Raw genomic sequence first — 15905 nt, 5'->3', positions numbered from 1 at the left:
TTGAGCGTTCAGTCACCCGTGTGGCTCTGATTAGGCTCGGCTTCTAACTTTCTGCTGAGTGTAGGAATAGAAAACCTCACATTGAGCTGGAAACTCGATAAAACATAATTTCTCACACTTGGACAGTATAAGACAATACAAGAGTGTGACACCTTACAACTTTTTCAGAAATGTTTAATCAGGAATCTCCTCTCAGTGCTCAGTCTAATCTTGTTTTAATCCTGCAAAAATGAGTTTTGTTGTGTTAATGGCTGGTACTCACTGCCATGTAGGTTAAAGTTGCCAACGAGACCTTTTTAGCTCTCATTCTTCAAATTGCCTTTCGATTACAGGACAGATCTGATCCTCCCAATCAGTGAGCTGCACTTCAATTGAATCTCCCCTCTTCCTCCTCCACTTCTTATCTCTATTGCTATTTTATGCAGGGGATTACAATCAGTGAGACAACATCTCAGTGGGATGCCAAAGGGGCAGACATCTCTCTTAAGGCAACATTTTAAAGACAAACCCCTTGTGAACATTGTCTATCTGCTTGTCTCGTCTCTATTTACGCACCCGCACATACACACACACACACACACACACACACACACACACACACACACACACACACACACACACACACACACACACACACACACACTGCATTCTGACTGAGAGAATCCAGATGGCTCAGGCTCCTATCTCATAGAGATGGACACCAGGTAGCTGGGGAAGCATACTTTTCTGATGCACCTTCTATCTTGTTACAAGTTTACAAATATGCACCTGAAGGATACTGAACTTGGATTGTCCAGTTGCAACAAGGTGTCCTTGTGTAGCATTGCCTGCTCTAAAATAATAATATTTATAATAAGAATGTAACTGAGGTATAACAAAAGCAGCAGACATAACATTTGTTGCAGCAGCATGGAACGGTGGTTCGCATAGTTTTTTTCAGATGTGCAGTTATGAGCTTAATGAGAAATGGCTGTACTAAATCTGTACTGAAGATGCATTGATGCATAGATGGCTTATCCCATGGGACATAAGATTTAACTGACAATAAACACAAACAAAGCAAAGTTTGACTTGATCACATATCGTTGCAATCCCCTGCCCTCTATTCGATTCCTCCGTACTTGGTATGCATCAGGGCACCTCGGTTTGACGAGGCTCAGAAGGCAATAAATTCTACTAAAAGCTTGACAGATCATCGCCTCTGTCATTAAAGCTTCCCCTTTTGCCTGCTTCTTTCCTATAGACAACACCACACATGAGTGCTTCCCTGCCTTTGCTTCTATTCAAGTAACGGCAATAGAGCCTTCATTAATGTGTTTATGGCCATAGATTTATGGACAGATGAACATGCTCCACAAGCATCTGATATGAGAATAGATCACAGCAGTAAAGATCCTCATAGGCACCCATTCCCACAAGTTGCATTTGAGGAAGTGCAAATAAAGATTTGAGTCGGTCTTTCTGAATCCGGGCCGATGCTGTAACAGCATGGCCTGAGGGTTTCCATTGAATAATACATCACCATGAATCACAACACAGTGATCGATAGGCCTGGAGTCATAAGTCAGGCAGGATCGGCGTTCTAAAAGCTACGTTTTGAAAACTTTGTTTGGTTGTAGGATAAAAAGTTACAAATTAAATGAGTTGTAAATGCAATACCTCAGTGAAATATGCTTATGTATGGAGTTTGACAACTGAGGGAATCGAAGATCCCATGGAAATCTGTGGAAAAGTCAAAATTATAATGTAAAAGACAGTGTGCAGCAGAGCTGACTTTTAAGCATCACACTGGGTTAATATTTGGGGAATATTGAGTACTTCGAAGGACTCAAGCCAATTCAGATCAGATTGTTCATCTCCTGGAAGACAGAAGTTCATCTGACCTGTGCTGCAGCGTTGGAGTCGATGCTTGAGATGTTGAACTTCTTTAGGATTGTCCTGTTCTGCTGTTTGAATCTGCTTAAGCATATCCATGGGGAATATGGCAATGCAAATCAACCACATGCTGTGAATGTAAACTTGTGCAACAAACAAAGCGTGTGTGTGTGTGTGTGTGTGTGTGTGTGCTTGTGTGTGTGTGTGTGCTTGTGTGTCTGTAGGAACCCATTACTCTTGAGTGACTCATTGTTAGCCTCTGAATATCCATATATCCCTTCTACCTGGTATACTCCTTATAGAGTAATCTGCTTCCTGTCATTGTCAGTAACATGTCAACAGACGTGTATAAAGTACTAGAGACCCATACTTGAGTAAAAGTACAAGTGCTCTATCAAAAAAGTGACTTGAGTAGAAGTATAAATGCTATTTATTATTATTCAACATTTTTTGTACTTAAGTATTGCAAGTAGTTTATTTTAAAATGTACTACTCAAGTACTGAAAGTAAAAGTACAAATATTGTGTTATTTAGTTATTAAAGAAATCAGTCAAAAGTTTGAATATCATATTGTTTATATTATTTCAAATGTATTTCCTAAAGGACACTGTAGCCAAAGGAATTAACAAATATTAAATATATTATATTAAAAATAACAAATATCAACAAATACTGAAATCAAATGTACAATTATCACACTGTGCAAGTAAAATGAACATCCTCTCCAGCACAGTAACGATTAAAGCCCCAAAAACATGTCACACACTAGCTAGTAACATGTGTGATGTACAGTGGAAAGTTAGCAAGCTAGCAACATACAGATTAACTAGCAGCTTCACATCACAGGGTCAAGGGGTTAACATTCAGGACTCACTGCAGACTGAAACAACTCAGGAATAGATTAATCTGCTGCAACAATAACTAAATATAAAGACTACAAACTTACATGGTCTCTGACTTCTGAACGGGCAACCGTAATGAAAAGAAACAACGCAATCTCAGGGATTTCTTACACACACTGTAACCTACACAGTCTCCGTAGCGTGAGGAATTCACAACAGTAACGAGGAACGATGCAGCACATAAAAAAATGTATCTAAGTAAAAGTATTAAACTCATCGAAAATATGTACTCAAGTAAAAGTGGAAGTAGGAGAAAAAAAGAATACACCAGTAGAGTACAGATACAGCCTTTTAGTACTTAAGTAGAGTAGTGAAGTAGTTCTACTTTGTTACTATACAGCTCTGCATGTCAGGTGTCTTTTGTCTGCTCTGTTGCCTGCTGTCTGCTTCATAAATCTTGCACCGGCCAAACTCTGAGGTCATGTGGAACTTCATTTATGTGATAAAAAAGGTCGAAGAGATAGATACCGTATTAATGCTTCTGGCGTTTCTACCATATTAGTATTACAAATTTTAAATGAAAATTTCATTATAATGTTTTCCCAAAATACTTGCGTGTAAGGTAAAGCACTTAAGTTAGACATCCTATTCTACCGTAGGGATAAGGGAAATGCACTATTCAAAAACAGGTGCAGCAAATACATCATTGTGTTGAACTTTACATTCACATGTAAACATTTATTGCTCCTGTCAGATTTGCCCGGCATACGTTTTAGTAATGGATCCAGCATGCAAATGATCCATTAGAGTAAAATATTGTCTATGGTCGAGTACAATACATATACTTCATGAATGGGCGTCCTGATAGCCAGAGACCTTTGTTTCATGTCATCTCCCGCTCTCGGTTTCCTGTTTGTGTCTACTGTTTACTGTCAGTTAATGCTAAAAGAAATACAATCTTATAATGTAATCTTAATATCTACTTAATCAATCAATGTATACAATATACCTGAAGACCTGACTATATCTAAAGACTACATTTGCCTACAGTTATTTACTAGCCAGCATTGTGATGGAATATAATTCGCCAAGGTAATACCAAGCCAAAACCTAAATCCCTGCTTATCAACTGAAACAAATTCAAGTAAAATTCCTGTGGTTTCTTTAGTTGGGTTTTAATAGATAAGCTATCTTTCCATTGTTATCATAAACCGTATAAATAAGGCTTTGTAATATTTTCTTCAGGGTTTCCAAGGAAAAACTGGCCCACCAGGCCCAGGAGGTGTCGTCGGGCCCCAGGTAAGAGAAATTTATTATTTGAAGAATAATTTTATTATTAAAGATTACATTTTTGAATGTGACATCTTGAGGGCATTTTTGTGAGCAGCAAAACAATACAACTGTAAGAGCTATTCAAGGCAATTTAAAATGAAAATATATGTAAGCGAGCAATGTGTTAATGGTGTTGTGGATCACCATCCTCAGTGATTAGTATCATATTAGAAAAGAAATACTCAATTAAAATATACAACTATAAGACAAAGGCTCAGGTGGGTATGTTTGAGCCCTTAAGCAAAATGTGGTAGATCTATTGCACATTTGTTCACAACAGCTCTCATTTTGGAAGGAGATTGCCATATTGTATCATTGCTATTTTGAACTAAAAATAATATAATATTATATATAATTATATAATAAATAATAACTGTGGGATGGCATCTTAGGGACCAACTGGAGAGACTGGCCCTGTTGGTGAGAGAGGCCACCCTGGACCCCCTGGCCCACCGGGAGAGCAGGGTCTTCCAGGTGCTGCTGGCAAGGAGGGAGCTAAGGTATGTGTCCAGTATACTGCACTTAAGGGGAGAGAAATATTCTTCCATATTGTTCCTCTCAAATAAATGCTCATTTGTTTTTGCATAGTAGCATAACATGCTAGAAATGGCCCCATTGCTCCCCCTTTTCTTCTATGGTGGGTAACAAATATCCATAGACATTTGTGTAAAAGTGTGGGTTTGGATTTTCTTATGGGCCGTTGTAGATTTGTGTTAATTATACCGAAGAGAGGAAGCCAGGGAGGTTGATAGAGAGATCTGCACTATAGAGGTGGGCTGCAAATTGAATTTATGCAGTTGCCATTATCGTACATGCTGTGATTTTGCAGATTGAGCCAGCTGCATTCAAAAGCAGTTATATTTCTGGAGGGCATGCAAAGCTCAACGGACTGCTGGATTGCTTTAATAAAATTGTGAGAAAGCAGAAATAAATCCATAGCAATAAATTTCCCCAGAAACACACCCCAGCAAACACCCAAATCTCACCATTACTCTCTGTGCTATACTAGTCTCTGGCAAGAGACTTCTGAAGATACAGTAGCTGAGATTTTGGTCTACATTCCCTCCCTGGCCTGCGATTGAGTGCTCATTAGGAGCAGACAGTAGCCATTTTGTAGAAGTATGGGGTGCCTCTGCCATTCACAGCCCCACTTTCCTCCCCACTCCGCTCAGGAATGTGCATCTGTATGCCAGGGACACTTTGTGGAGGTCTTGGCAGCAGAGCCCAAATCCTCTTATACCTCCGAAGCCCACTCTTCTGTGCCTCCACGTTTGCAGATAAAGTCAGCCTGCCATTACAAAAAAAGTGAACAAAGCCACAAGTAACTTTGTCTGGAGTCAAATGTCATTGTTTTAGAGATGTGGTTTACAAAATCAAACAGGAAGTAAAAAAGATTGCCTTGCAATTATTTACACAAACTCTAAAAGTGGGTTCAGTGTCTGAGGTGAGGGTTAGGGAAGGGGGAGAGCATGCAAACATTTGCAGAAGCTGAACACATTTTTGCTTGCACATTTTGATTATCCTTACTTGCAAGCACATTTCAGTCACAAAAGTTTAATTTAGTTAACTTTTGATTTGAGCTTTTTAGCCTCTAAGAAGTATACATTTATTTTTTGTTTTTTTATATATACAGTACATATATGAGACTTATGTATTAACTGTGTGGTGCCCTAGTTAATGAATCAAAATGAAAAACACATACTTCAAACTAATTGTGGCTAATGGCCCATTAGGATGAATGCAAGCTTCAAAAACAAATATACCTCTGTTCCTGGGAATGTAAAAAGCCATTAGAAAATACTATATTTACTTGTCATATGCTTTTCAATAAATATGGACTTTTTTAGAACTCTCTATTGCTCATCTGCAAGCAGTAAAGTTAAATACTTTTTATTAATTCATAGATGCAGAAATATACTTGCAAGCACGGGGCTCAGAGGAGGAGGATGTTTCTCTTAGGAGGATGGACATTTCTTAAGTTGTGATTTTTTTCAAGGTTTCAAGGTTCTGTCTGAGTCACAGAGCAGTTCTTAAATACAAGATTTGGCTTGTCATGTGCTTTGCATCTCCAAACCGATATAGACACAATGCAAACACCAATTCAAAACTTCACAGGCAATAAAGTTACCTTAAAAGTTGTGTATGTGGATAAATACGTAGATTTTAAATAAAAGAATAAGAAAGTAATTTAAAATAGTAAAGTTCCAAACAAAAAGTTTGCTGTTCCTAAGACAGAGTACCTACTGCTGCTACAGCAATAACGGAAGACTAAAGGCTCTTTCAGACTGACACAGTATGAGGAGAGGGGCTCAACTGAAACTTACATTTATTCTGTACTTTTCTATATAAAGTAACTGTGTAATTTTAACAGCGACGTAAATGGAACAACAATTGCAGTTTTGATGCACTGTCAGTGGTTCCCAGTGATTCATCTGTAACAGACGTCTGATATGAAAGGGTCAAAGGTTGAATACTTGTTCAGTAAAGCTCATCATACACCAGTTTCCTGTATACAAATGGCATAGTGCTGATTGTCATGTTGACACTTAAGCTGTGTACCAACCTGCCTAATGAACCAGGCTATGATTTTGATTTAAAAATCCTAATTTTACTTTGGTAGTCTGGCATTATCTACGATTTTCACTCATTGTCTGATCAGGCTCAGTTGGCATTTTGCTTTGATGGACATCATTTCAGGTCGGCAGCACAATAGAGGACAGTTCTCTGCTTCACCCATAAACCCTTCTTCATTACATAAGCCTTTTTGTATTTATGTTTATGTTTTGTATTTATTAACCATGCTGTATTGGTGCAACATTTATGAAGTACACTAATTCTGACACAAACATGTGTTCTTGTGTGTGTATAGGGAGACCCCGGACCTCAGGGATCCTCTGGTAAAGACGGTCCCCCCGGCCTTCGAGGCTTCCCTGGAGAAAGAGGTCTACCTGGTGCCACGGTAAGAGCTACACTCCACCTGCACCTATTCATCAAAGCTTGCCTTTACATGTGTTTGCTAGTAGAAAGTGACAGAACATTGCTACATAAGAAATGAACCAGCGTCTATCTACAGCCATTCACTTCATTAGAGACACCAGCCCTGGAATTCACTCCTCGCAATCAATCCGGTGCAGAGGAAATCCAAAGCGACATCTTACAAATGAACAGGCGTGCCTCTGCATCGCTCCACCACCACTGACGCCGCTGTTTTAACCGCCGCAAAGCATCGTGGGCCTCTATTATAGAAGTAGGGAATTGTTGGGAACCATTTGCAAAATATTTCCCTGCTTTAACTCTAGGACTTGAATTGTTTTTCATATTCTAGCGCCAGCATTTTTTTGGGGGGGCAGCAAAGTTATTTGTTTATCTCTTTATGCATTATTTACTTAATAAATTATTAAGTGGGAAATGTTGGCAATTAGACTGCCGTGGCTAGGAATGGATATACTGTGGGGAGAGGAAGTAATGTGCTGTCTGCATTCTCAAGGTCGGTCAGACTGTGCAGGCCAGCAGCACCGCTGATTGTTTTCTGCCATTGTAATTTACTCCAGCACCCAGCCACAGCCAACAGAGACTCATTACCCACACTGCCATGTGCTCTTTTGTGGCCCACTAGGGAGCTACACACACACTTTTTGTGCATTGACAAACATACAAGAATGCACACATGTGTACTTATGTTATGTATCCATATCTCCCCCCTACACACACACACACACACAAACACACACACTTTCTCGCAACAATATTCACGAGAGAACATTTATGAGGGGAATGATATCTTTTTTAGACGTGCCATAAATAACCTTAGCTAGATACCTATTATGGATGTTTATTATGGATTTTTTTACACATACTGCATTTGTCATGCTTGTGCTCTATCAGGATAAAAATGTTTATAGCAGTGATATTTCTCGGAATAGATAAATTGCACTCAAAGCACACTTCTAGTGGTGTCTAGCTGAAGTGACAAACCAGTAAACGAAGGTAGACAGTCCAGTCTGGATTGGCATCTGATGATGGAGATGTTAAAAAATGCAGGGCTGTTAAGGGAATGCATAGGCTGATGTAAAGTCACACAGGGTTTAACAGCTATGTCAAGAGAATCTTCAATTGTTTTTTTTTTCTTCTTTTCCCCAGGGCCCAGCAGGTCTGAAGGGAGGAGAGGGGCCCCAGGGTCCACCTGGTCCTGTTGTAAGTATAATGTTTCTGAGATATTGTATCTTTTTTTCCTCTCTGTATTGGATTATTTTTAATATTTAATTTGTGTTCTTGCTTAGCGTGAAGGGTGGTACAGTATATTTAATGTTTTAGAAAGGCATGCATATGCCAAGCACCCGATAGGGCAGTTAACATCATTTGGACAAAGCTTCAAAAGTGGCTTTAATTTACCCCTTATGAGGCAAACTTATGAGAGAAAGTTACATGGATGTATTTGTTTGTTTGAAGTTTTATTGCCCCATGACAGGTTTGCTGAGCAGTGTGTCTTTTCAGCTGGGCAGTGCTGCACATTCATGAATGTATTAGACACACACACATTCTAGGAATGTCTGTGTTTAAATCCACTGTAGCAGCTTGGTTAGGTGCCTCGCTCAAGTGCATCACAACTGTAGCTACATTATATAAAGGAGAGCCTAGGTTTTCTCAAATACAGCAGGAATTACATGTGCTGAAGGTAAATAAAAACTGTTGAACTGCAGCCACAGTGACATTAAGGCAGACATGAGAGAAAATCAAACAGTAAATTATTTCAGTTGTACATGTGTAATACACAACTCATTAAGCCATCAGAGTCACGTAATCATTTTATTAATTTTCCAATGTCATCTCATCCCACTGCACACAGTGATTTGTCTTTAGAGCGATCATGCACTAGAGTAGCTGGGTATCAAGACTGTTGCTCCATTGCCTCCTGGCACACAGAAACGGACCCAAACAAACACGCACACACACACAAATACGCGCACACACACACACACACACACACACACACACACACACACACACAAATAACCGCACAGCTAGGAGAGCATCCATATGGTGAGTCAGTGTCTAGTCATTCTCTGCTCCTACACATGCCTCATCAGTCCCAAAGGTTGCATCCTGGCACTTTAAGCCTGCTGTGTTCATTCTTCTCAAATTGCCACAGAGACTCTAGAGCTTCTTCACAAAATTCAGTGGTAAGGTTAGCACGATGCAAGAAGCTGCTGATGTTAAAATAGTTATTTTCTTATTCCTAATCATGATCTGTTTTTTTTCTTTTTAATTAGCACCCACTTATGTATTTGTATTAAAGCAATACATTTACAAAATACATAGCTGCTAAAAACACAAGACATTTTGAGCAAAAAAGTGTTAAATAATGATCTAATAGGCTCTTATTATTGTCTCTTGATAGTGAAATGTTATTGATTGCAGTATAAAGTCAGGTTTCCACATAATGGGATTATGCTCATGGCAAAGTTCTGCTCAGGGGATACTTGACCGTCTAGTGTTCAGCACTTATGTATGCATGAACATTTTAATTAAACATTTTTAGAATAATCTAGCAGCAATGTGACTCCGCCACAGTAATTACTGTAAAACCCCGGGAAATGAATAAATTCGTAATTTCCTACTCAAGGACACAAATTTAACACACTAAAGTAATCTAACTTCATTTACCTTTTTGCACATTAATATGCATACATATTGTAGACTATAGTGTATACTGTTTAGAATTACTAAACAGTAATTCTAGTTACTTACTTCACACTGTAGAGTAGAAAACATAGTAATCCACCAATATATAGTTTTGAGGGTTGTTTTTCATGTGCTCCAGGGTTTTTATTCTTGGATCATGGGACACTAAAACTAGTTTTAGGGATAGCAGTGCTGTAAAATAAAAAAATAAAAAAAGATCAATTAAATAAACTCAAACCATTTAGAAAGTTTGCAAAGAAAATGATATATTATCAATTTTTATAAATGTAGTCACAGAATAATCTCGATCATCTAAGAGGTGACAAAAACATTTTAGGTTTTGATTTTATAAGAACATAGAACAGTTTAATTTGCAGTTTGGTTCTATATTGAATTTCTGGTAGGGCCATGCCTTTCTTGGAATATATGGTTAATATGAATGCAGGTACACATTGAGTTAATTCAGTGAAGCAGAGATTTAAAGTTAATTCATGTTTTACGAAGGGTGAGATTTAAGTGTCTTTCACCATCATTATTCATGAATTTTCAGCAGGGAGTTCAGAGCTAGCTAGCAGATAATGCTGGCTGCTTTCAGCTTTATACAAAAAGCCACCTGCTTGTCCTTCTTTTTCCTTTTCCTCCTAAAAGGTGCAACAAACAGAACACTTAATGGCAGTTTTTGCATGCTCAGGTTAATTTCTCATCATATCAATCTGTTTCTTTCCACAACAAACAGAACACAGTTTTTGCCTCTAATTCTCATCATATCAATCTGTTTCTCACGCTCACAGGGTTCTCCTGGTGAAAGAGGTCCTGCTGGTTCAGCCGGTCCGATTGGCCTGTCTGGTAGACCTGGCCCTCAGGGTCCCCCTGGTCCTGCTGGAGAGAAGGGAGCACCTGTAAGCATTTTTATCTCTGCTACAGTACAGTGGCCGACACAAAACATTTCTGTCACCTAAATAGTTTTTTTTATTCTTTTCCTCCCTTTGACCTTCAATTCAGCTGTTTTTAGTTTTCAAAATCTAATTAAAAGGAATGTCTTTGCTCTTCTAGGGTGAGAAAGGACCTCAAGGTCCTGCTGGTCGTGATGGCGTCCAGGGTCCTGTTGGTCTGCCCGGACCTGCTGGACCTCAGGGTCCACCTGGAGAGGATGGTGACAAGGTCAGTCAACCACACTCCCCACCTCTAATCCCGTCCTGTTGGCACAGTTACAACTCCTTTTCCATTCCCAAACTGCAATATGTTGTGGGATTGAACCAGATTGCCAATCAATCTTCATCCCCATGTTTGCACTCAGGCCATCTGCACAGAAAATGTGTCTTTCTCTCTTTCCCTCACTGTTGCCTATCCATCTTCATAACCAAATGTGCCAACAATTAGAGGAGATGTAAAAGTGTAATACTGTTGCTTGTTTTATCTCCTGCAATCATTATGCCCCTTAAGGTTACTATCAGGCATTGTATTGAGCTGCCAAACGTATGTCACTGCAGAGGTTTACAATGCAACAAAGTCGACAGTAGAAAACTTACATCTCCATATTTGTGCATCCATAAACTTATAGCTGCAGATAATGGCTGTTTGTGTTCAGCCAAGGGTTTTCAATGATCTTTTCATAAGCTGTTGACATTTCGAGAAGAAGCGAGGCTGAAATGAGACAGTTGATTGTTTGTGTGTGTGTGTGTTTCTCTTTCCCAGGGAGAGGTTGGAGAGCCCGGTCAGAAGGGAAGCAAAGCCGACAAGGGAGAACAGGTGTGTTACAGGAATCAGAGTCCATTCATTTCTTATTTCCACACACATTTACACGAGTTGGGAAGGAGTCCCTACTTACAGAACTACACACTAACACCATTATCACAATGAGCGTTTTTTTTTAATTTACAAATCGCAAAATGATACATCTGTGCTTTTACATTTGTGGAAACTTTTTCTTGTTTGTGTTCAGGGTCCTCCTGGCCCAGCTGGTCTCCAAGGTCCCATAGGTGCCCCAGGTCCTGCTGTAAGTACAACTATCCTAAAAAACTAATGAAACTAATGTAATGGACCACGTGTGTGATGTCTAAAGAAGACTGTAAAACGCTTAATATTCAACTAGCCAGGGGATTCTTCCTGATAAAGACACTAGGTGTTTATAATCATAAAGTTGAAAAGCTTCCTCAGAATCAACTTTAATGGCCAAGTACGTTTGAACGCACACATGGCTGAACAAGGTAAACATAAGCACAACACCAAGGCAGCCGTACACGGCGCCATCTTGAGATTATGCAACACCATCTTTGCCAACAATGCCTTACGAGCTTGTCAAAAAATAAACATAGTCTTAAACAACACATGAACATGCATTAAATGTTAAAGTTGAGAGGAAATGTCACAGTGAAAGTGGGTGTGTTTTCTCAGGGAGCTGATGGAGAGCCTGGTCCCAGAGGTCAGCAGGGTATGTTTGGACAGAAAGGAGATGAAGGTTCCAGAGGTTTCCCTGGACCCCCTGGTCCCATCGGTCTGCAGGTTAGTACCAGTCACACATGTACACGTGCAAACACATTCTACAAATACATATAGTCATTAAGGTAATGCTACGCAATGAGCCATATGGGGCTGTCATTTTCTAGTAATCCTGTATGGGTCACGTAAACAGCTGTTTAGGAAAACTCTCGCTATTACAAGTTAGCATTTTACATAGCAAACTATGATTATAAATGGTAAGAGTCATTATAGAGGTAATACTTTGTACATGCATTTCTTACGCATGCATTTTTGTCAATGCCATGGTTACATTGAGGCTCTCGCTCAATGAACATTGTGTAAATAATGAATTTTCTGTAGCAATTTGAACATTTTCAGGTAAGCATTAAATGCATGTTATGCTAAGACAGACTTATGTACAGCCAGGCAGTGCCATTTATATGTGCAAAAATTAATGACAAATGAAAACCAGAACAAAGGCCAATCCTGCCTCCAAAACCTCGTCCCCCCAGACTCAGCTCTGTGCTGCGTCTTCACAAAGCTTTCAGTTCCATATTCAGTTTTTAAAGGGACTATACTCGAAATACTGAAAAAAACAAACAAACGTGTGCTGCCTCCACACAGCTCTCACAGACCGAAATACGTAAAATATCTGTTTTTGCACTAACATGCATGCGCGGCCGGAACGATTATCAAAACAAAGAACAGAGAAGCTTAGATTACAGAACGCACAGAGGTAGTGAGACTTTGCAATTACTCCACTATATCTTTGCATTGCAAATATTCTTTTGCTGCTATAATAATGTTCTGAGTTGAGTACAGCCCCTTTACAGTAAGACGTACCCTAGTCTGCAACAGGTAAAGTTCTGCCATCATGGTTTGGTAATGCAGTTTTACATGTGTCAGGAGTTTTTCTACAATGACATGTCATGACATGAAACAAGACCGAAGGAGACCATGAGATTAGATAATGGATATGGCATTTTCTTGTCAAGAGATTGAAATTGACAAAAATGTTGTTTGTACTTGTCATATTTAGTCCAACATACTGTATATCAGTAGTACAGTATATGACAACATCAAAACAGCCACCCTGATTATTTTCTATATAAAGACACACAAAGGTGGTGGTGAGGTACACATTGGGCCGGGTGGACGTCCTACTGCTGTGACTCAGACCTGCTTCCACTGTACATTGACTGGTTCACTTGTTAGATGAGAGCATTTCTTCATCTGTGGTCTCTAGCTGTCACAATGGATGAGGAGAAACTCACAATTGTGGTATGAAAATATCCAGTCCTATGAGCCACAGCCCTGGCTTCATAAAGATAATGTTAAAGAAAAGCCATTTCCTGTTTAGCCATGTGTGGCTGGAGAGATTGGCTCCTCAGGTGAGGAATCACTTGAAATAGCATAGAGCAGAACCCTGATTGCAGGCCATCACTTCATATTCATTTTATATGTATTATATTGTGGGTCATATTCAACATGCCATGCTTTAGGTTTGTGCTATGGGGGACAGAGAACATGTGTCATAAGAGTCTTGTGGAATCTTTTTTAAGTAACATTGCTTTAACGTGTTTACTGAAGGCATAAGAGTTTTTGGGGCCATTCAATTAACTGCTTTGAAATACCATACTCTACAATAATAACTCGTAGCTAGGGAATGAATAGCTTATTAAGCATGCACGAGGGGTGGGAAGAAGAAAAATACAATGAGTTTAATACAGAGGCCTACAACAAACTAAATTGAAAACAATTAGGAAGTCATCTTTTTATGATTTATATTTTAGACCTACTGTATTGAGTAGGCATAACCACTCACTGTATTTATTTATTATTTTATCTTATACATCTCTTATATTGTATTACCATGAACAGTCTGACATAAATGGAATTGAAATATTTCATCTTTTCTGCCTGTAGTAGCCGAGTCTAGTGATGACATACGTACGAATCAGGATCGCTCAAATTAGCTGTCTAAACTGTGTGGGGCTGCCACACTGTGACATTCATCCCACAACATGCTACACTGCAAATAAAGGCAGACACACACACACACACACACACGCACACACACACACACACACACACAAACACACATACACACACACACGCACACACACACACACACACACACACACACACACACACAAACACCTATTCTTTAATTGGATCTGTGGTGTGTAATGTATGGTGACCGAGTTTTGACCTGCAATGATTACACCTCTCACCTTCATTCACTGGCAACATCCATCCTCCATTTCCACACACAGAAAAAGGCATTATCATCAGTGCTACAATTTGCTTTTTGATATGCAACATTTTATTTTATTCATAGTTATGTGGTAGACTCCATCCATCCAAGGACATCATTTAAGCCGGATTGGAAATATTAGAATTAGAATCTGATTTATTGCCAAGCAAGTTTGCACGTAAAAGGAATTTGCCTTGGTGTATTAGGTGCATACATTAAACAATAAAGATATTAAAAAGGGAATAGACAATAAAGCAAAGTACTAAGTAAGAGTAGATATATTAAAATAAAAAGTATGTAAAAAGACACTGTAACAAATATGTGCAATATAACTGTTTTAGAGTAATATTAGGGTAAAAAAAACAGATCAGCTGTATACAAAAAAATTTACACATAACAACAACTAGGGTTAATGATGTTTTGCATCACTATGATAATAATGTAACGAGATAGGACGCTCCCCTCCGTAGTAGCCTATGTGTTAGTAATGATCTGTTTTATTAGTAATCAACTCCTTAGGCTAAACGCGTTAAGAGTTTACTGCAGAGATTGGGGCCATATTCTTGATGAAATTACGTAGACTACTGCTCATTGTTCCAAGGTACTATCCTATCTCTGCAGGATTGTATTCAATGGACTTTTAATTGGGAGTAATTTACTTCCCATCGCGATTCCAATAATTGCGTGGACTGACCTGCTCTGATAGTCAGTTCCTCATCGAGCCCATTTACCATGCTGCATAATTAGAAGCACCGCTAATGATCTCCGACTAGAGGAGACCTTTACACAGATGAGATTTCTCAGCACGGCAGGGATCAACATGCAGCAACACACACTTTTTAGCACCCATGGAAAATACTTGGAAACAGGGGCATGAACACACATAAGCTCAGATGTAGGCCAATGCACATATATACAAACAGTCAGCAAAGAGTTATCTTATGGTGTAAGCAGATGTAGAGGAATGCATTCCTTAACCTTACCCTGATGACAAACTGCCTCTGAATTAAGGACACACACACACACACACACACACACACACACACACACACACACACACACACACACACACACACACACACACACACACACAAGGGTACAGCAATTTAATCACAGCAATTACCGGTAGAAATGTCAGGGATCAAACACACATGTGAGGTCTTGACCATGCTGCTCATTTAACATGCATGAGTGAGCCGGATCTATGTCTGCACCTTTGAGTGAAGATGAAACTGTCACTGACTACAAATGGGAAAGCAAACAGATGAGAAGTCTTGTCTTGCATGTTAGCGGAGCCGGGGACAGAATTGAGTATTTATAAGGAAGCTTAAACCCCTGTTGTGCTCACACCCAAGTGTGGAGTTATCTGATACATCACTGACACCGAGTTCATCACTACCAACTGCTGTTTAGAAAGTCTAGCTAAGTTAGACTTTTTAATGCACGGCATACTTGCC

The 15905-nt window shown here is 39.3% G+C and overlaps 1 protein-coding gene across 2 annotated transcripts in view; it reads left to right on the top strand.

Moving 5' to 3' along the window:
• Positions 1-15905, top strand: part of col11a1a (collagen, type XI, alpha 1a) — a 101672-nt gene that overhangs the window by 67382 nt on the left and 18385 nt on the right. For both annotated transcript variants that reach the window (XM_028569215.1, XM_028569214.1), the window contains exons 39-47: positions 3963-4016; positions 4442-4549; positions 6919-7008; positions 8190-8243; positions 10523-10630; positions 10785-10892; positions 11427-11480; positions 11674-11727; positions 12126-12233. In XM_028569215.1, coding sequence (XP_028425016.1) covers positions 3963-4016; positions 4442-4549; positions 6919-7008; positions 8190-8243; positions 10523-10630; positions 10785-10892; positions 11427-11480; positions 11674-11727; positions 12126-12233 — 738 coding nt within the window. The remainder of the gene's footprint in view (positions 1-3962; positions 4017-4441; positions 4550-6918; positions 7009-8189; positions 8244-10522; positions 10631-10784; positions 10893-11426; positions 11481-11673; positions 11728-12125; positions 12234-15905) is intronic.

Source organism: Perca flavescens, chromosome 22, assembly GCF_004354835.1.
Source record: "Perca flavescens isolate YP-PL-M2 chromosome 22, PFLA_1.0, whole genome shotgun sequence".
In the NCBI taxonomy this organism is placed as follows: domain Eukaryota; kingdom Metazoa; phylum Chordata; class Actinopteri; order Perciformes; family Percidae; genus Perca; species Perca flavescens.
Note: the sequence above shows the minus strand (reverse complement) of the source record. Positions and strands in the feature narration are given on the sequence as shown.